The sequence below is a fragment of the Somniosus microcephalus genome, chromosome 1, assembly GCF_052327205.1.
Source record: "Somniosus microcephalus isolate GS21.2 chromosome 1, FLI_Smic_1.0, whole genome shotgun sequence".
Classification (NCBI taxonomy): domain Eukaryota; kingdom Metazoa; phylum Chordata; class Chondrichthyes; order Squaliformes; family Somniosidae; genus Somniosus; species Somniosus microcephalus.
In genome coordinates, this window is record NC_140987.1 from 59433414 (window position 1) to 59454318 (window position 20905).

Below are 20905 nucleotides of genomic sequence, written 5' to 3' on the forward strand. Positions count from 1 at the left end.
ATGGAAAGGACTGTTCAGGGCTTCGGACAATCCCTGGAAAGGTCTGTGCAGGGCTTGTCCGAGGCAGTGGAGCGGTCGGCACCTGCCTTGTCCGAAGTAATGGGAAGAACTGTCCAGGCCTTCTCCGAAGCACTGGCACCTGGCACACAGGTCCTCACTGTTGCCACGCAGTCACTTGCTGGGCTCCTCCACAGCCAGATTGACGCAACGCGATCTCTCACTGTAGCCACCCTCTCTGCATCAGTGACGATCACCCCGGGCCCTTCCAGTCCCATACAAGGCCAGGAATCAGTGCAGCATGCGATTGTGGTGGATGAGCCGAGCCGCTCCCCTCAGATAGCCAGTGTGTCGTCCGACCATGGTGCAGGTGTCCTCTCTCGGCAGGAGACCATTGCACATGCCAGCGCTGGGACGCCTGCATTGCAGCTGCCACCACCTGCAGGCCACACTGCTTCCAGCCATGGTCACATCAAGCATCCTGCATCCGCACCCGCCAAGCCCAGAGGTCGGCCAGGCCGTCCCTCAGGGGCTTCTGCGCTTCCAGACAGTCAGCAGGCGTCCCCCAGCCTTGAGGCCGCCACTGGGGTCCAATTACGTAGGAGCAGTAGGGAGGGAATGGGCCGGGCGCGAAAGAGAAGTCGTTCTCCCTCAAGGGGCCAGTTGTAGAGGGAGGTGCTGAGATGTTTGTTTGTCCAAATTCAAGGACACCCTCACCTGTTGTTATATTTGCAGAAGGTTTGTTGAGTTTTGCGGCTTTGCCGAACAGTTCACAGTTATTTTGAAAGTTATGGTTTCTGTTGACATTACGTTGTTTAGCTGTAATGAAAGACTTTTGTGCCAATAAACAGAAGTTTCAATGTGGCATGGTGCATGTGACTAGTTTCAGTGATGCTGCCATTCAGAGGCCCTCAAACATCCAAAGTGCGCATGAGTTAAGACTCATCATTCCGCCACAGGGGTCTCGACACGAGTCCAGATGAGCCTCTGACATATGGCCCTTCCACTTTCAGCAGCCCTTCCATCTTCCTCCTCCTCCTCCTCCTCCTCCGCCTGCTCTTCCTCCTCCTCCTCCTCCTCCTCCTCCGCCTGCTCTTCCTCCTCCTCCTCCTCCTCATACTCCTCCTCCTCCACCTGCTCTGCTGGTCGTTGAGGGACAGCTGGAATTGGCTGGGTGCGTCGAGTCGCCAAGTTGTGGAGCATGCAGCAGACGACGACGATGTGTCCCACTTGCTGCGGCGAGTACTGCAGGGATCCCCCCGAATCTTCCAGACATTGGAAACGCTTTTTGACAACACCAATAGTGTGCTGTTTACTGTGCCTGGTCACCTGATGGCCGCTGCTGATCAGCTCTTCTGCTGGGGTGTCGGCCACACGGAGTGCTGTCATCAGCCATGGCCAGAGAGGATAGCCCTTGTCCCCAGTAAGCCAGCCTCGTCTTCGAGGCAGCCCCTCAAAAAGGTAACAAACTGAGGTCAACCGCAGGATAAAGGCATCGTGGCTGCACCCTGGGAAATGCGCGGTGACTGCCATGATGATTTGGCGGTGGTCACAGACCAGTTGCATGTTGAGGGAGTGGAACCCCTTGCGGTTGCGGAAGTCCTAAGGATGATGGCATGGCGCCCTCAAAGCCACGAGTGTGCTGTCACTCGCCCCCTGCACCATGGGGAAGTCCGCAATAGAAGCGACACCCTGCGCGCGCTCCGCCTGCTTGTGCAGGGTCCGAGGGAAGGTAATGAATTGACGCCTTCGCCTATAAAGGGCATCTGTAACTTGCCGGATGCAACAGTGGACTGCAACCTGAGCGACAGTCGCAATGTCCCCAATGGCTGACTGAAAGGATCCGTTGGCATAAAAATTGAGGCCATCAGTCAGTTTAGCCATTACGGACAGAGAGGTTCAGCAGCGTTCACGCGGCTGCAGATCCTGACCAAGCAGGTGGCACAGATCAGTAACAATGTCCCTCCAGAATCGGAGCCTTCCCAAACCCAGCTCCTCCGACATGTCAAGGCTTGTCACCTGCTGCCTAAAGACCCTCGCAGCTTCCCGTCGGATTGGCCGACCTCCATTGCCCCTCCTCCTTCTGGCCAATCCCAGCCCTCTCTCCCACCGTCTCTCTGCCCCTTCACAGTGTTGGGCGATGAGGCCGTCGCCCTCCAAACAAGCTCTCATTCCGATGCCAGTTGGTCAAAAGGCTTTTGGGTGTAGTGCTGCAAGTGCTTCGGACAGGTTTGAAGGTCCCAAGTACTGTAAAGCTAAATTCCCAGAACTCCGCTCCACATTAGCTCGCCCACTCTCTCCAGCAACGATCGCAATGAGCAGGCCAAGTGGCAGAAGATTCTGCACTAGAGCTGTCCCCTTTAAATAGCGCCCCCCTACTCCGAGAAGGGCCTGTTAGCCCTCCCTCGAACTGTCACTAATAGCGCTGGGCGTTAAGGCTCCGGGCGCCACCCAATATGCGCTCAGGCGCTCCTAAAAGGCGTTGCACACTGAAATGACATCATGATCTGCTTGCGCTCGCGGGTGCGCGCAAACACTTAGCGCAGGCGCTAAATGTATTGTCAATATCTGAGTTGTCGCTATCTTCATAGCGAACGCCCCAACATAGGGTATCGCCCCAATTCTAGGTCTCTTTAGGCGCTCAGCGCCGGCGCTACCAACCCAATTTCTAGGCCTATTTTTCTGTAAGTACTTGAGAATGTTATAGATGATTAGTGTACATTATATTTTGCAGAAAATGTTTAGTTTGTAACTTTTCTCTGTAAGCAACTTACACAGCTAGCCGTGAAGTGCTCGCTCTCTGTCTAGCTGGTTAACTTGTAGCTGTATTTTGATGCACTATGTACAGGGCTAATTTAAAGAGAATGCCTTTCAGTTTGCTAAATGTATATTCACAGTAAGCTGTGTTTCCACGTGTTTTGGTAAGTTACATGCCAAATGTACTGTGTTGCTCAGGCGTACCTAAATTTGTGTATGCATATCAGTTATGTGCTTGTATACTAATGTGTGCTTCCATTTCTGTATTGTATTTCAGTTTCACAATAAGAATCTTTCAGTAAAGTTTACAAGAAAAGTCAAGCCTTGTGATTTTTATGGGAAGATATCAAGTTGTTAGCTACCTGTCTAGCTCTGCATAGGAACGCGCTGCAAGGGCAGAATAGAAACATTGAAATCTTAGTTTCAGTACCATTTGTATGTACTGATGGTCTGGAACAAGGCTAAGCCATCTGTCACATTCAAATTTCAATTCCTTTCATAATTGCGGCTGCTAAATACGCTGAGTTTTAATATTCACTCATTGTAACAGTTCCCACGTTAATAGGAAATCCCATAAAGCACCTGTCCAAAACACCTGCTCAAAACAAGATGCTTTCTATATGTCTGCAGATGTATAATACAAACAACTTGTGTATAACTCTTTGCTGCCTGACCTGCTGAGTATTTCCAGCATTTTCTGTTTTTATTTGTGTATAACTCTGGGTTGGATAGTTTTGTTTCAATTACGGTGGCATTGTGGTTAGCACTGTTGCCTCACAGCGCCAGGGACCCGGATTCGAATCTGGCCTCGGGTGACTGTCTGTGCGGAGTTTGCACATTCTCCCTGTGTTTGCGTGGGTTTTCTCCGGGTGCTCCGGTTTCCTCCCACAGTCCAAAGATGTGCGGGTTAGGTTGATTGGTCTATGATAAATTGACCCTTAGTGTTAGGGGGATTACGGGGATAGAGTGGGATATGTGTTGGTGTAGGGGTTACGGGGATCAGGTGGGATATGTGTCGGTGCAGGCTCGATGGGCCGACATGGCCTCTATCTGCACTGTGGGGTTTCTGTGATTCTGTGAATACTCAATTACAAACAAAACATAACACTGCATTTTTGAAATTTCAAACCATTCTTTATTTTACTGTATACATATGTAAACAACATCATTTACAGTATTCCAAACGAACAGTTTACATCTCTTTCTAGAAAGACAAAAGGAAAGAATGTCAAGTTATTTGCATGTGTATGGTTAATAGTCAGCATTGAGATCATTGTCCAAATCCTCAACAGTCTGTGCGCAGTTTACGCCAGGAGCCAAAAGAGATCAGATATCGTGAGAATAAGTGGAAATTCAGACAAATGATCTCCATAATCAACGTAAGCAGATTCAGTCATTTAATGCTGTGTGTGTTCAGATCATAGACCATCAGGAAGGTTTATTTCCACTAAAGGGGCAAGAGCAGGCTGATTTGCATTTTGCTTGGCCTTGTTTTTCTTTATGGTGAATTTGTTTTTTAAATAATTCACAAAAATGAGTGTTTTTCTTTTTTTTCTTTCATGGGGTGTTGGTGGTACAAAAGCTGCAATTTATACTATCGGTATAAAATGTTTACAGTGCACACCGTACAATTATCTTTTCTATGTTTTTCTACCAACTGCACAGTCAGAAATAAATTTAAAATTGTGTCAGTATAGATGTTGCTATTTCTTTTTCCAGTGACCTCTTGGTCAATTTCATATAGGCTAAAACCAAACTCCATAGTTATCTCTGGGTACTTATGTTAGAAACAAGAGCATTTTAAACCTTTCTACTTTTAAGAATCTTTATTAGGATTAATGAAATTATCCATTAACCCCACCACCTATAATTATAATATTCTCAGATACATCCTGGCTTCTGATGTAATACAGAGTGTTTATAACTTCCACATTAAGGGGTATTTCCAGCTCCGCAGGGAGTTTTCCAAAATAACTGCAATGCATGGCATTGACGTGTGACAATTTATGTTTCACTTCATTTTTTATGAAATAAAATATAATTTAAAATGAATAAATTCATAGCAGCAAACACAATTGGTAATGAAATAACATGATGGCACCACCTAACATGTCATCACACCTTCTAACAAGGCAACACTGCAACTTTAATAGAGAAACTCTAAACACCTGTTCTATAATACTCACCTTGCCACAATATTCTTTCAGCACAGCTCATAGGCAGCTTTAGATAAGAATTGTATGAGTTTCTTTTCACAAACTAAATACGGATGAGTAAGGCCATTTGGCTCATTCTAGCTCATCCATTCAGAAAAGCCTACAGTCCCTCATCACAGCATTTAACTATTTCTTAAATGAGCACAAGGTTTATTGCCTCCATTACCTTATCCCGAAGTCCATGCCACATGTTGATCATTCTTGAAGAAGAACTTCCTGACATCAGGCCTAAATTTGGCATTTACTAGTTTCTTCCTAAGACAGTTCTCTGATGCTAGGATTAGCCTTACAGCTCTCCTTCAAGGATAGAATGTGTTTTCTGTATCGTTGACCTTAATGGGCACAGTGTGTGATCTGACTTGGACACTGTAGAGTTTTAGTATGATATCATTTGACTTGTACTTCAATGGCTTAAAAATACACCATTCTATTTGCCTTGCTGATGTCTACTAACATCCCCCTTATCCTCTTTCAACTTCATCCTTAGCTATTGATTTATTTTGCATTTAAAGGGTCAATTAGACAAATATTGAAAGAAAAAGGATTGAAGAACTCCAATAGGAGGTGCTACACTTTCATTTGTTTGTGGCTATTATGGATCTCTAAACAGGTGCTTCATTTATGAAAATTGACCAACCTTTCTCCCTGTTTATTGAAGGTTGCTGCATGGTGACATAATTTGTACCAAAATGGATCATTGTGTCACTTGTGCCTGATGTCATTCCTCCACAATGAACATGGTACCTCTTTAAAGATACACTCAATTTCATATGGGGAATCCCACACAAACACAATCGAATACATCTCTCACAAGCATTATTATTACTCTGGAGAGGGTAAAAGGCAAGCAAGGAAATGATTCCAGGTAGAGTTTAAGATATGAAGAAAGGTTAAGGAAGTTGTCATTGTTTTTATGGAAAAGCGAAGTCTGGTGACCAAATTGAACTTTTCAAGGGCATTGGCAAAATTAATCTAGTCAAATTGTTCACATACCAAAGGACACAAGTCCAAAATGAGGAAGTTAAGAGAAAGAAGGGAAATCAGGCAGAATGTTTTTACCTGAGGAAAATAAAATGGTTTCCTGGGAGGGTCGCCAGTATAAATGGGCTCAGGAGAAAATTAGATGCGTTTCAGGACACACAAAAACTTTAGAGATTTAGTGAGATGAGAGATTGGCGAGGCTGATTTATGATAAACGGATTTGTTGGATCTAATGGCTATTTTCTACTCCTAAAAATTCTTATTTCTTAAGTGACTAAGAGTTGCAACAACAGCTCAGAAGTAAAATGACAGCTCTTTAAAAAAAATCTGGGCATGGCATATTGTGATTATTCCATATTCATTACTTTAAAATTCAGAATCAGCTCCTGATCTGCCTTAGCATCAAACTGGAATAGAATAGTTCACTGTTGCGATTAAAAACGTCAACATTTTTGTCGTTACTGCACATGACCTCATTTCTAGGTTGCTCACCCTACAGCACACAAATTAAATCGAAGAAATCCAGTTTAAATACCAGCCAGGGCAGAAAGTTAAAACAGTTATTAAATACAGATATGACAAAAATAAATTTTCCATATTACACTAAATTAAACCGTCTTCACCCTCCTACAAATAATAGTTGGCTATTTACAGACTCAACCTGCATTTGGCTTTGTACTAGGAATTCAATCCAATGCAAAAAAAAGTAGGTATGAGTTGCATTCATCAGCCAGTCAGGAATTAACATAACAGTAATACAATATTCCTTCGTTATAACACTCTTATATGGCACAGACTCCAATGTAGCTCATATGTTCATGGCTCCCTCAATGACTGAGAAACCACACAAGTCAAACAGCCCTGTATAACATACCACTTACTATTTTTTGTGTACCAGTACTGGAGTATGTAATATATTAAATAACAACAGAAAATGCTGGAAAAACTCAGCAGGCCAGGCAGCATCTGTGGAGAGAGAAACAGAGTTAACGTTTCAGGTCGAAGACCTTTCGTCAGAACTGGAAAAAAGCAGGAAATGGAGCAATTTAAAAGCCTCATAACCTTGGCCCCTATCATATTTATATTTTTTATCCACTTTTTGTTTGTGCCTTTTTTTCCCCCCTCCCACGTGGCAGCTGTCTTTCATTCTGCCAGCGCAATTCGCACTTCATCTAGAGCCATCCTTTGTTTCTTAACCTGTCCCATTACCACCTCCTCTTGCCTTGAATATCTCTGAATGCCTCTTTACTTCTCCTGCCTTCCATCCTATCACAGACCTTCTCTTTTGTTTTCATCCCCTCCCCCATTTCCCAGCCCCTAAACTTGCTTTTAAATCTGTTCCTTTTCCTGCTTTTTTTCCAGTTCTGACGAAAGGCCTTCGACCTGAAACGTTAACTCTGTTTCTCTCTCCACGGATGCTGCCTGACCTGCTGAGTTTTTCCAGCGGTTTCTGTTGTTATTTCAGATTTCCAGTATCCGCAGTATTTTGCTGATGTAATATATTAGTTTGGCATGCTTATAAATCTTAATTTGTTAAATTATTTCAATTTTCAACCATATAAATAAACCACAAAATAACAGAATGGGTTCCTGCAAGTTAAAATATTCTTATGTACATCACAACAGTATTATATAAAGATGCAAAGAACAGGCATGCTGCTGTGAACTGGCATTAGAAAAATATGTCAATGTAAGAATACTATTTTAAGATACTTTTGTGGGAGAATATATTACACTAAGCTAACAGCATAATAAGTTACTATGTGAGGTAGGAGCTTACAAAAGTTGAGGCCGAAATTCCAAGCAAATCCTACCAGCGGGGTAACGCTGTATTAGGCATTGCTATAATTATGTTGTACTAAAACGTCCCACATATCTGTTATAGCTATCCTCGGGACAAAGAATGATTGCTTTCCAACACTACAATTTCCTTGCTCTCTCCCTCCCAATCAATGAACCATTACTTCTTTGTGTAGACATAGTTAGTACTTTAATATTGAGAGACTATGCTGCTGAAAGTGAAGAGTAATCTTTCATTTTCAGAGCAGCCAATTTTCCACTGTGGCCAGGAGGAGGGAACAGAGGCCGGTGGGGGGCTGGGGGGAGGGTGGGGGAGCAGTGGGTGTGGTGGGGCGGAGGGAGGTGGGATCGGAAGCCCACATTCTTTAATTGTGGAGCTGGGAGGAGCACGCCTGTTCCTCCTGGCTTCACATTCAGGTACGTATATGTCAAAAGCCTACCTTGTTGGCAACAGGCTGTCCCAATGCATGGTTTTCTTCAGGGCAGATCAATCATGCAGTGGGGACCTCAAACAGCCGTATGGCCCCATATTTTGCATGTGCAAAGGGCCCAATGCTTATTAATTAAGACTAAGGGGGAAAAATTTGGTTGCTTTGCACCTCTTGTTAGTGCCCTAAGAGCGCTAATGGGGCACAAAGCAACTAGTACCTGGGTGTGGCGATGTTTGCGCCACTCGTGAAATTGGCCATTTTGCGGCGGCGCTAGACACTACTGCCACGAACTCCTGCGCCCGCAGATCGTGACGTCAGTCGAGTGTGCAACGCCCCGGACCGGATATTGAGTGGCACCCCCTGTCTTTCCGCCTGCCGCTAGCAATGACAGGTTGAGGGGAATGTTTTGCAGTCAGGAAGGGACTGGGGGAGCGCTATTTAAAGGCAGCCGCTTCCTGCCTTTTTTTGCCAGCGACATTTTTGCACCACTCATTCTAAGAGATAGGGAGAGAGACTTCTGGAGAGATTCAACGCTGTGTGAAGGAGTTTTGGGTACTGAGCAGCACTTTGCAGGTTCATTTTGATTTGATCTTCCTTGCATCGATTTAGAAGAGACTATGGGGGCTGCACTCTGAGCTCTTTCCCTGAGCCTCTTCATTGTTCTTTCCAGCAGATTTGATGTACAGGTCTCTCCAAGCCGAGATTCAAGGCTGCAATGAGCAGGGTGTGGATGGAGAGCAAGATCGACCCTCCCCTTTAAGAATTGGCCGGCGCCAGTGTGTCTGTGTTCCATTGCTGACTGACATTATATGAGCTTCGCCAGCGCTCTGAGGTAGCGCCTCGCTCCTCGGCGTTAGCGCTTAAGAGAGGTGTGTAGCGCCTGATTTAGCGCTCCAATCACCTCCAGGAGCGATAGAAGCCAAGTTTGCAGTCGGAGGCGATAATTAGCACCAGGCGCTAAACTTTGCACCCGGCCGATAATTGCACCCCAAATGGGGGCGATATCGAATTTCTCCCCCTAATACTTTAAAGTTTATTGAAAAGCAAAAGCTATGCATAATATTCTGGATAATAAACCGAATCGCACAGATTCTCTGGAAAGATTCTTCAGCGACTTTTCCAGAGAATGATTAGAAACTGAATTCCAAACTTTATTAAATTGTTTGTACCAACCAAATGTTCAGAAGCAGACCGATAAATTAATTCCACCGGTTATCATCAAAAAAGTAATTGAGTCTTTCTCATTCAATTGAGGGAACCAAGACTGAGGAGTGAAATACATAACGTGCCCTTCTTTAATTCAAATCTCAATTGTTCAAACATCTTGAAGTAAGAATCTCTTTATTCCAAATTCATTTTATTCATTTATAGACTCCTGTTGTCTATTTTTTAAAATACTTTTAGCTCATAGCATCAGAAGCAATGAACACATACTTAAAATATTCACATATCCAAAAGACCTGAGTTCATATGGATTTGGGATAAATCATAGAGTGATACAGCACAGAAGGAGGCCATTTGACCCATGTGCCTGTGCCAACTATTTGGTAGAGCTATTCAACTAGTCCCTCTCTCCTGCTCTTTCCCCATAGCCCTGTCATTTCCCCCCCCCATCAAGTATTTATCCAATTTCCTGTTTGAAAGTTACTATTGAATCTGCTTCCACCACCCAAATGAGATTCTACCATGTAGATTTACTTTGGAAATGGCATGCCATGTATTTAACAGTTACAGGACATGGCACGGTGTACACAGTGAGGGTTTAGCACTCTTCAAAAGCTTACTCTTTCACCTCTGGAGACTCAAGTTCGGATTCAACACAAGTAAAGGAGATGACGGTGGCCTGTAATTGATAGTGGCTAAGGGTTACGAGTAAAATATTCTCTAGTGCATCAAGGGTGACATGCTTCGTATGGGTAATTTTTGCAAAAAAAGTCAGTGTGAGTGCAAAATGCCATTCCCCAAAAGTTCACAGCACCAAGCATACAATTGTTCAGAACCATTAATATGTACAGTTTGTGATATTTGATGACTTTTTCAAAATCCAGTATGTTAATCAATCAGCTATCAAAAGGAGTAATTAGCTGATCATGGGGCATATTCTGCATTGTCGGTAAAGGCATCGCATAGACAGTAATTCAAAATGTCTGATATCTGACTGACAGCCACAACCTCATCTTCAATTATTATACTCTCCACTTCTAAACTTAGACTGGCTCACAAACTGTACTTCTTGCCAACGGCTACTATACCCACATATTAAAACAACCAATTAAAAATAAAAACAGTATTCATCAATAATGATATACACACCAGAGATGATCAGTTATTGTATTTTTGTGCACAATATATCACCAGTGACAAGTCAGCACAGATGGGTTATTCTATCAATGGAGATTTTTCATCTTCCAGAGTCCAATTGAGGAGGGTAGAACCATTCCTGGACAGTAATGACCAGGGATAAATTACTCAAAGGGTTAGATTGGTTAAGAAACATAGGTGTTAGACTATGCTAATTACTTCACATATATAGAAACAGGAGTAGGTCCTTCAGCCCTTTGAGTCTGTTCCGCCATTCAATTAGATCATGGCTGATCTGTATCTCCATTTACCTGGCTTTGTTCCCTAACTCCCGATACCCTTAACATAGGAACAAAAATTAATTCTCTGACTGGGAACCAAACCCAGGCCACCCAGTGAGGGCACAGAATCCTAACCACTAAATCATCAGGGACCTCTTAAAGGCACCACTGGCTCCTCAGTTGGCCTAGAGAAGATGATAAAACTCCATTGATAGGATAACCCATTTGTGCTGACTTGGCACTGGTAACATAATGTGCACAAAACTATAATAAATGATCATCACTGGCATGTCCTAACCATTAGATCACCAGAGACCTCTTAAAGGGCACCTTTAACTTACTTTCACAGTCTACTTTCCTAGTTTTCAATTTCACTGACAGTATTTCCAATGCACTTTCCAAATGTACAGAGAAGAAGGTATAGTCAGAGGTGAACAGTACAGTAATACTGGTCAACAGGCTACAGCGATTAGGGTTGATTACAGGTTGATATCCAATGCTTGTACATCATAACATATTCCTTCATCGGTGCAGCTCTACAACAAATATGGCTGCAGTATGAGAAGAAAACCTTTTCAAGTAAGTCCATCTATGATAAACAATTTGGAATACCTTAAACAATCCAGACAGCAACGCTACTTTAGCAAATATGCAGTACCATTGACGAGCTACTGCTAGAGGTAAAGCAACACCTGAAGATACCATTTTCCACATATTGCTTACCTCAGTAAACATGACAGTTAAAGATATAAACACATCATCTAATAAAATGCACATTTTAAATCACTAAAGTTACTTAGCTCCTGAGCATAACCTTTTGCCAACTGAGAGAATGTCTGTACTGGATTAAAATGGGCTTTTCTCCCAACAAGTTCTACAAAAAGATTCCACTGAAACAGTGGAAAGGTTATGATCATAATATTTAAATTGAAAAAATAATCAAGGTTAGGTGATATGAAAAGCCTGGGATTGGCTCAGATCAGACTCCAGTTCAAAGGATGGAGATAAGCCCAACAAGTACAAATTCCCAAGTGACAGTACCCTTTGTTGGTTGAATCGAGGTTTCTGCACTATTGGGAGCTTCGTAGTTGTGTGTGAGCAAAATGGAACATGTTTCTCTTTTTGCCTGTTTGATCATCTTTAATTGAACTACGGAGGCCAAGTTTAGCTATCAATAATCATTCATATGGAGTTAGTAATAACTCGTTTTTGATGGGACGGGCATACCTTCAATTTATGTACCAGGTTAAGTTTGAGGTACCCTCATGAAAAACCACTGCAATGATCATTAGCTACTGTTCAAAAATTTGGACAATTAAAGACTTTGATAGCATGAAAAGTGATTAGCATTAGCTGCGTTTAGCAAACTCAGGCAATTCAGCTCCTGTGCACACAGTCAGAAATCCAGGCTTCTCAACTACAAATGCTGGGCAGATGAAGTCAGTGAATTGGTGCTGGAAGGTATGAAGTAACTGTCCATTTTGGGCATTGAAGAACGACAGTCGACCACTGTCACAGTCCAGAAAAACACCAAGCCTTCCTGGGAAATCTGTGATAAGGACATCATGTGATGCACTGTTATGAAGAAATTCATACCTATGCCTAGTAGAAAGAGCAGGAATGTTAACAAGATAACAAATTGGTCATACAAGAAGCAGAATGAAATTAAGCAACAACCCGTGGGATGCATGGAGTATATGCATAAATTATTACCAGACCAACAAAAATTCAAAAATTCATCCACAGGATGAGAAGTGGCAACATTTTTGAGCGAAGGGACACAGATACAAGCAAACCCATTTTGCTAGTTATCTTCAGATTAGTCAAATTACTGTATCCTCACTTCTCTGCACCAGAAAAACCCTTAGGCACATTAAAACTTACAACTGAAAAGAAAAAGGTTCACTAGCAATCTCACCTATTTATACAATTATATTGTACTGGACTTTGTGTTGGGGTATACTGTTTGAGGCTGTAGGCACTGCGGCGATGAACTGTCAGACCTATAATAATGCCAGTCTGGAACAGATACCCAACGTTAACTATTGCCTTTACAAAATGGCTTGATAAATTGCCCTAGTGGCTCAATGAGTGAATGCACTGCATGAATGGTACTGAGCCATACAAAGCAGGAGAGTCTCAGATTTGATCCTTGGTCTTTGCTGTGTTAACTTATCTCAGCCAAGGAGTCAATGGGACCACTACAATTGGCCTCGCATAAGCTAGTGTGTGTAAATAGAAGTATCAATCGGGGTTCCTGCTCCTCATCGTGATCTAATGACCCTGCTAGAAATTGGATGTGTGTGCATTTGGGATAGTAGAAGATCGAACTTGGCTATGCTTCCACCCTCCCAACCACAGTTGGGTACCAAAGAGTTGGCAGCACGTGGGAACCATATTCCATAAAATGTCATGAACAAATACAGAAAATAATCAAAAAGGCCAATGGAATGCTGGCCTTTATATCTAGAGGACTCGAGTACAAGGGGGCAGAAGTTATGCTGCAGCTGTACAAAACCCTGGTTAGACCACACCCGGAGTACTGCGAGCAGTTCTGGGCACCACACCTTAGGAAGAATATATTGGCCTTGGAGGGAGTGCAGCGTAGGTTTACCAGATAGATACCTGGACTTCAAGGGTTAAGTTATGAGGAGAGATTACACAAATTAGGGTTGTATTCCTTTGAATTTAGAAGGTTAAGGGGTGATCTGATCAAAGTTTTCAAGATATTAAGGCAAACAGATAAGGTAGATAGAGAGAAACTATTTCCGCTGGTTGGGGATTCTAGGACCAGGGGGCATAGTCTAAAAATTAGAGCCAGACCTTTCAGGAGTGAAATTAGGAAACACTTCTACACACAAATTCTCTCCCGTAAACGGCAATTGATGCTAGATCAATTGTTAATTTTTAATCAGAGATTGATAGCTTTCTGTTAACCAAAGGTATTAAGGGATATGAGCCAAAGGCGGGTATATGGAGTTAAGTCGTAGATCAGCCATGATCTCATTGAATGGCGGAGCAGGCTCGAGGGGCTGAATGGCCTACTCCTGGTCCTATGTTCCAGTATAAGTTACTGACCTCATATGAACAGAGCAGGAAAGTAGGGGGAAGATAGTGGAAATAATGGATAGATAAATACTTGGCTAGGAACAGAATTGAAGATTATAAGGATAAAACGGCTAAAGCTAGAAGTTACTGCTGGCGTGATTAGTGGATGAATAATAGGCATTCATCCACTAATAATGCCAACAGTAACTTCTAGCTTTATCCGTTTTATCCTTATAATCTTCAATTGGATGTTTAAAATGAACAATACCATAAATGATTGAATACTCTAATACGGTTCCTGAGCTACTGAGATCATGGAAACTTCATGCCAACTGGTCAAGAATAATTAACGTAGCCTGTAATGTTAAATACTGAGAAGATTAGATAAGTGGGGTTATATTCATTATAGAACAGGTTGTACATGACCTGTGAAAGGAATGGGCTTGGTAGGGCAAATAGGCATTTTTCATCCCATAGTGTTTAAAGCCTTCTGCCATAAGAGGGCTTCTAAAATGAACCAGATATATTTTTTGTAATGTTATTTCTCTGTTCAGGTTAGTTAGCTGCTCCAGCCCATGAATAGCATTATCGATATTACCAATGTTGCTCCCACACTTATGCTATGGAGCAAGAGCTTCGTCAGTCTCTCCATATCTCCCCACGTCCTCTCCCAGCCATTGCCTAGAAAGGCTTAGGTGAGACTAGTGAAAAACACCTCCTTTAGTGGAAGCTTATGCAAGTTAGGAATGAGCTCAATTCCTCCATTTGGAAGCACACTGTCAAGGACTACAGCAATGGAGCCCTCCCCATCCCACTATTATTTAGTACGTATAGGACAAACCATACCCTGCTGGTGTTGCATAATATCGCATGCACCATGATTTGCTGTTTTTCCCCAGTGAACTACTTCTTGTAGTGATAGGATATGCTACTCCAATCCTGTAAGCCTCACATCGGTCTACTGTTGCTTCCCAATAGTGTCGACCACGAGCAGGCAAAGATTCTCCAAGAACAGCAGGGCAGCTGTGGAAAGAGTGTAGATACGCTGAGGGTAATAATTTACAACATAGAAATACAACCCACAAAAATACCTGCAAGATCTCTGTCACACATTGTAACAGGGCAGTTGTTTAGGATAATTCATAAAGTTTACACAGAAGCAACTTTACACTTATAAAAATAATGCCTGCACTGATTTTAATGTATTCATCAGTATGTTAAAAAAAGGGCAAGTGTAATCTGGGTAAGGTAACAGTGGACTGCGAATTGGTTGATTTTTGTCTCCTACCATTACTTGGAAGGATTCTGTGGCAAATAGGTTGAATATTGCCGTCACTTTTACCACTACTGGCAGCACACTGCTGCCGTTTCTCATTATTTGCAAATTTGGTTCCAGGGGAAACACATTTCAGCTATGGCCTCTTGGCAGGGCCTCATCACACACTGCTCCTCGGTGAGCTCTGCAGCCAGGAATAGACACATTGCACTGGGTAGTGGATTCTGGTAGTCCTATTCCTATGGGATGTTTTTCTACATTAAAAATGCCTTTTAATTGCAAGTTATTGCTGAACGTGAAGATTATCTCATGCTTGCCTTCCAGCTGAAGTCCCTAGCCCTCCTCTGCTGAACATCCTCCACAGTATCCTCCTCCTCCTCCAACATGTCCATCAAAGTAAAGCTTGCTGGTGCTACTGTGTGAACAATGCTGCCTGCTCCTCTAAATGCCGGAACCTCTGCCAACTGTCTACAGTGTCTTAACACCAACTGGATAGCAGATGTCATTAATGCAACTTGAGCTGGTAGGCAAGCATGAGAACATCTGCACATTCAACAATAACTTGTAACTGAAAGACAATTTTAATGTAATCACAGAGGCATGTGGACAATAGACACCAAGCGAAAGGAGAGATTAGGAGGGGTGACTAAAAGCCTGGCCGAAGAGATGAGTTTTAAGGAGGGTATTAAAAGAGAGGGAGGTGGGAGAGGAGTATAGGGAAGCAATTTCAGAGTGGGATCTTGGCAGCTGAAAGCATGGTTGCCAAAGGTGGGGTGAAGGGACCGAAGATGTGATGACAGCCAACAGAGATTAGCAAGGAGAGAGGTAAAGGCCGAGCAGGACTTTGTGTGGGATAGGATACAAACAGTGAGTTTTGGAAAACCTGGAGTTTATGGACAATGGAGCATTGTCAAGGCCAGCAAAGAGAGCTTTGGAATAATCAGGGATGAACTGGTCTGTGCCAGTAGCGTGAAATGGGCTAATTGTGAATCGGTAACCGTTTTACACAACGCCCAATTTAAATTTCACCCCCATCGAGTCTAGATATGATGAAGGCTTTTCAGCATTACTATGGATGAACAGGCATCCTTGGCATCAAGCATTGACACGGTAAAAGGACAGAAAATATATCAGATGGCTTACTTCCGTCATTTGAATATTATTATAACACGCTCATCCATATATGGGGGTGGACGTGTTGTATGTCACCAGTCATTTCCAACAGTAAATTGGAGGAGGAATGTAAAATGGGTCAGGGAGCAGCAAAGTGCATACATATCCCACCCTGTCTGCCCAAACATTCAGTGGAGAACAGGAAGTACCAGCCCATATATCTAAACTTAGGAAAATACAAAGGTCTAATGTCATACCAAATGTAGTAAATCCACAGTCAATGTTTCAGCTTTTACAGTATTCCATCTCTAAAAAAGAAAGTTTGAGTTTTCAATGATAACAGAATGCAGCTTCACTGCATGGGGTGGTCAATTGAGGCAAAATATATTTGTTGACTGCAGCTTATGTCACTGCAGGACAAGTCATATGATTGGTTGACAGATCTTAGTGGATACTGGATAGCTCTGATTGAATTACCAGACACTAATCCAGTTGAGGGAGTCAGATGAGGTCATGAATTGGCTCAAGCACATTATGGTCATCGTCTGAGAATGAATTATCTTAAATCCACTGAGAGATATTGATCATTCCTGAAATATATCTCTAAGAGAAATGTGCGTGAAGAAACAGCTTCTCTGTTACGCATTCCTTTAGTGGAGAAATAAAGCTGTGCGTCTATTCGCCATTAAGGAGAGCGTAAACAGGAGTTAGTTGTATTTTCTATTTTATAATGTCATTTATAGAATGCTCAAGGATACTGAATGATAAAAATTCCTATTTATTTTATGTTTTCTAAACTAATTGCACAGATCATGGGTGTACAACTTTCATTTCTTAAAATCCCTCACAGCACTAAACATTTTCTGCTTCATTTTTTGGCTCAGATTTATTATTTCATGTACATGGGGCTGAACTATCTCGGGGGTTCTGCCCATCTCTCACCACGGAAGACCAGCGGAGCCCCCTGAAACCGGCAGAGACTCGGTTGCAGCGCAGGTTCCTACTCCTTTAGCTCGGTCAGGATCCAGTATATCGATGGTCCAGCGAGGTACGGGAACCGGCCTCAACATGACCAGATGTGGGGCACACTGGTAAGGTCCAGGCCATGGAAGCAGCCTGAATCCCCAATGAAACATACAGTGATTTAAAAAAAATGAAGATTGGGCGGGGTGTGGCAAGGGAAAAGCGGGTTGCAGAGGGGATTGGGTATCCCCAGGGGCAGTTGGGAGCAAGAGTTTCCATCTGCCATAGGCAGGTAGGTGGCAGAGGTGTGTCCAAAGTGGTGCTTGCGCCCATCTGTCCCATGCTATTGAAGTGACCCAGCAACCTCTAGTGAGGTCGATGCTAGAGGGCACTGTGGGCATTCCAATGTAAACACTAGGGTTACCTTCCGTGGAAATTTGGCCTCTTTTTATCTTCTCCCTTTTCCTTTTTTAGTTGATCTCTACGCCCCATGCAACAGCATGGCTGACAGGACAGGTGGATGAACTGCTCCTGAACATCTGTCTGAAAACAGGCTGAAACTAGCTACTGGGAAGTACTGCAGAGCAGCCAGAGAGGCGGGAGTTCAGAATGCTCTCTGAACTTCCCTCTTTCCCTTTGGGAAATAGGCTGGCTTTATTATGGAACCATACAGCACAGATGGAGGCCATTCGGCTCATCGTGCCTGCGCCGGCCCTTTGTAAGAACTATCCAATTAGTCCCACTCCCCTGCTCTTTCCCCACAGCCCGGCAAATTTTTCCCCTTCAAGTATTTATCTAAGTCCCTTTTGAAAGTTAGTACTGAATCTGCTTCCGCCACCCTTTCAGGCAGTGCATTCCAGATCATAACAATTCGTTTAGGGAGCCAATTCCAGTGCTTGGTGCCTAGAGAGCTGAAGGCAAGGTGGGGGTGAAGGAAATCGGGGATGCACAACAGGCCAGAATTAAACACTAGTACAATAGCAAAATACCGCGGATGCTGGAAATCCGAAATAACAACAGAAAATGCTGGAAAAACTCAGCAGGCCAGGCAACATCCACGGAGAGAGAAATAGAGTCAACGTTTCAGGTCAAAACCCTTCGTCAGGGTGAAGGGTTTCGACCTGAAACATTGACTCTATTTCTCTCTCCACGGATGTTGCCTGGCCTGCTGAGTTTTTCCAGCATTTTCTGTTGTTAGGCCAGAATTAAAGTTCTGTGTCTCTTCTTGGCTGAAGTGGGAACTTGACGTGTGCAAAAATGATGCCCATAAATCTGCATCCCATCACGCCCTGACATAGCATGCTGGAGCTTTCAAGCATTTGCCCATCACAGCCCTCTTTCAGGCTTTGTTATAAAATAAAGGCTTCAGCAAACCACCATTTTTAATGTGATGGAATTGTTCTTTTCATGTTTCAATATTGTGGCTACTCACTCAGTCAGTAGGCTCTCATTTTCCACAGCTAGTTCGTCAAAGTGAATTACAGTCCCGTCTTCAGATAACTGCAAACTCGGAGGGACTGTTTCTTTGCTCAGATGAAAGAGAGTACCTATTTAGTGACAAATGATTTTTTTTTAAAGTCTTTAGTAACAATTCTTTTTCAACTTTCAATGCATAAATACTCGGCAAAGGTAATCAAGTAAAACTCTAGAATGTCCATCCATCTCCACCACCACTTTCAAAGCCTAGAGCCATAGACAACAACTCTTAACCCCAGTAGCACAGGAACCTCCTTTGAAGTATTTGATCATTTTAGTCTATGCTTAAGTGCATAATCTTCAATCATGTACCCAATCAGTATCTGCCTTTTCTCTGAAAAGAGAAAACACAAGTTCATGGTCAACGTGGAAAACTGCCCAAGTATGTCCTGTCCACAAAAAGTAGGACAAATCCAATCCGGCCAATTACTGCCCCATCAGTCTACTCTCAATCATCAGCAAAGTGATGGAAGGTGTCGTCGACAGTGCTATCAAGTGGCACTTACTCACCTGCTCACTGATGCCCAATTTGGGTTCTGCCAGGACCACTCGGCTCCAGACCTTATTACAGCCTTGATCTAAACATGGATAAAAGAGCTGAATTCCAGAGGTGAGGTGAGAGTGCCAGCCCTTGACATCAAGGCAGCATTTGACCAAGTGTGGCATCAAGGAGCCCTAGTAAAATTGAAGTCAATGGGAATCAGGGCTGGTGGCATACCTAGCACAAAGGAAGATGGTTGTGGTTGTTGGAGGCCAATCATCTCAGCCTCAGGACATTACTGCAGGAGTTCCTCAGGGCAGTGTCCTAGACCCAACCATCTTCAGCTGCTTCATCAATAACCTTCCCTCCATCATAAGGTCAGAAGTGGGGATGTTCGCTGATGATTGCACAGTGTTCAGTTCCATTCACAACTCCTCAGATAATGAAGCAATCCATGCCCGCATGCAGCAAGACCTGGATGACATTCGTGTAACACAAGTGCGAGGCAATGACTAGCTCCGAAAAGAGAGAGTCTAACCACCTCCCCTTGACATTCAATGGCATTACCATTGCTGGATCCCCCACAATCAACATCCTGGGGGGGTCACCATTGACCAGAAACTTAACTGGACCAGTCACATAAATACTTTGGCTACAAACGCAGGTCAGAGGCTGGGTATACTGCAGTGAGTGTCTCACCTCCTGACTCCTCAAAGCCTTTCCACCATCTACTGTACAAGGCACAAGTCAGGAGTGTCATGGAATACTCTCCACTTGCCTGGATGAGTGCAGCTCCAATGATACTGAAGAAGCTCAACACCATCCAGGACAAAGCAGCCCACTTGATTGGCACCCCATCCACCACCTTAAACATTCACTCCCTCCACCACCGGTGCACCATGGCTGCAGTGTGTACCATCTACAAGATGCACTGCAGCAACTTGCCAAGGCTTCTTCGACAGCGCCTCCCAAACCCGCGACCTCTTCCACCTAGAAGGACAAGGGCAGCAGGCGCATGGGAACACCATCACCTGCAAGTTCCACTGCAAGTCACAAACCATCCTGACTTGGAAATATATTGTCTTTCCTTCATCATTGCGGGGTCAAAATCCTGAAACTCTCTCCCTAACAGCACTGTGGGAGTACCTTCACCACATGGACTGCAGCGGTTCAAGAAGGCAGCTTACCACCACCTTCTCGAGGGCAATTAGGGATGGGCAATAAATGCTGGCCTTGCCAACGACACCCACATCCCAGGAATGAATAAAAACAAATGCTATCTCCGATACTTAATGTTCTTTCAAGCACTACTCTCACTATTACAAGCTATCCTCTCTATCCTACAAAGTCTCTCTATAGCAGCATTAACTCACTCTAGATCATGGCTACCCTGGTCCTCAGTTTCACTTCATCCGTTGTCTCATTCCATTTCTTTAACAACTCTTCTTCCTTCCAGGGAGCAAGAACAAAGCGAATCTCCTGCCCCCGTTCTGCTGACCCTATTTGCCCTTGTAACCTCACTCCTGTCTGGATGCCTGTTCATGAAGCTTTTACCATGCCCTTTAATATTGACTCCCAACAATCTGTGCTCAGCAAGGGATTCAACTTAACAACAACAGAAAGGGATTCAACTTCGTCACTTTATCCACTCACGCCAATGAGTTCCAAACTTGACATGGTGCTGAACTCTCCTCATTTCTGTGGGTTTTTTTATTGGCAAAGAGGCTCCTCCTCATGATTCTGACTCTTTCTTGTCTTGTCAACCTCTCCCCTCCTCTGACCTC

At 43.6% G+C, this 20905-nt stretch overlaps 1 protein-coding gene across 3 annotated transcripts in view; it reads right to left on the minus strand.

Annotated features, from left to right (window-relative positions):
* Positions 1 to 9454: 9454 nt before the first annotated feature.
* The window catches only part of cmya5 (cardiomyopathy associated 5), a 98143-nt gene continuing 86692 nt past the window's right edge, over positions 9455 to 20905 (minus strand). For 2 of the 3 annotated variants that reach the window (XM_085982116.1, XM_085982107.1), the window contains 3 exons: positions 18597 to 18711; positions 14659 to 14835; positions 9455 to 12366 (listed from right to left, as the gene is read on the minus strand). In XM_085982116.1, the coding sequence (XP_085838242.1) occupies positions 12114 to 12366; positions 14659 to 14835; positions 18597 to 18711 (545 nt within the window). In that variant the 3' untranslated portion in view covers positions 9455 to 12113. Of the gene's footprint in view, positions 12367 to 14658; positions 14836 to 16458; positions 16510 to 18596; positions 18712 to 20905 lie in introns of those variants that run through there. The other variant, XM_085982125.1, reaches the window with a different exon arrangement.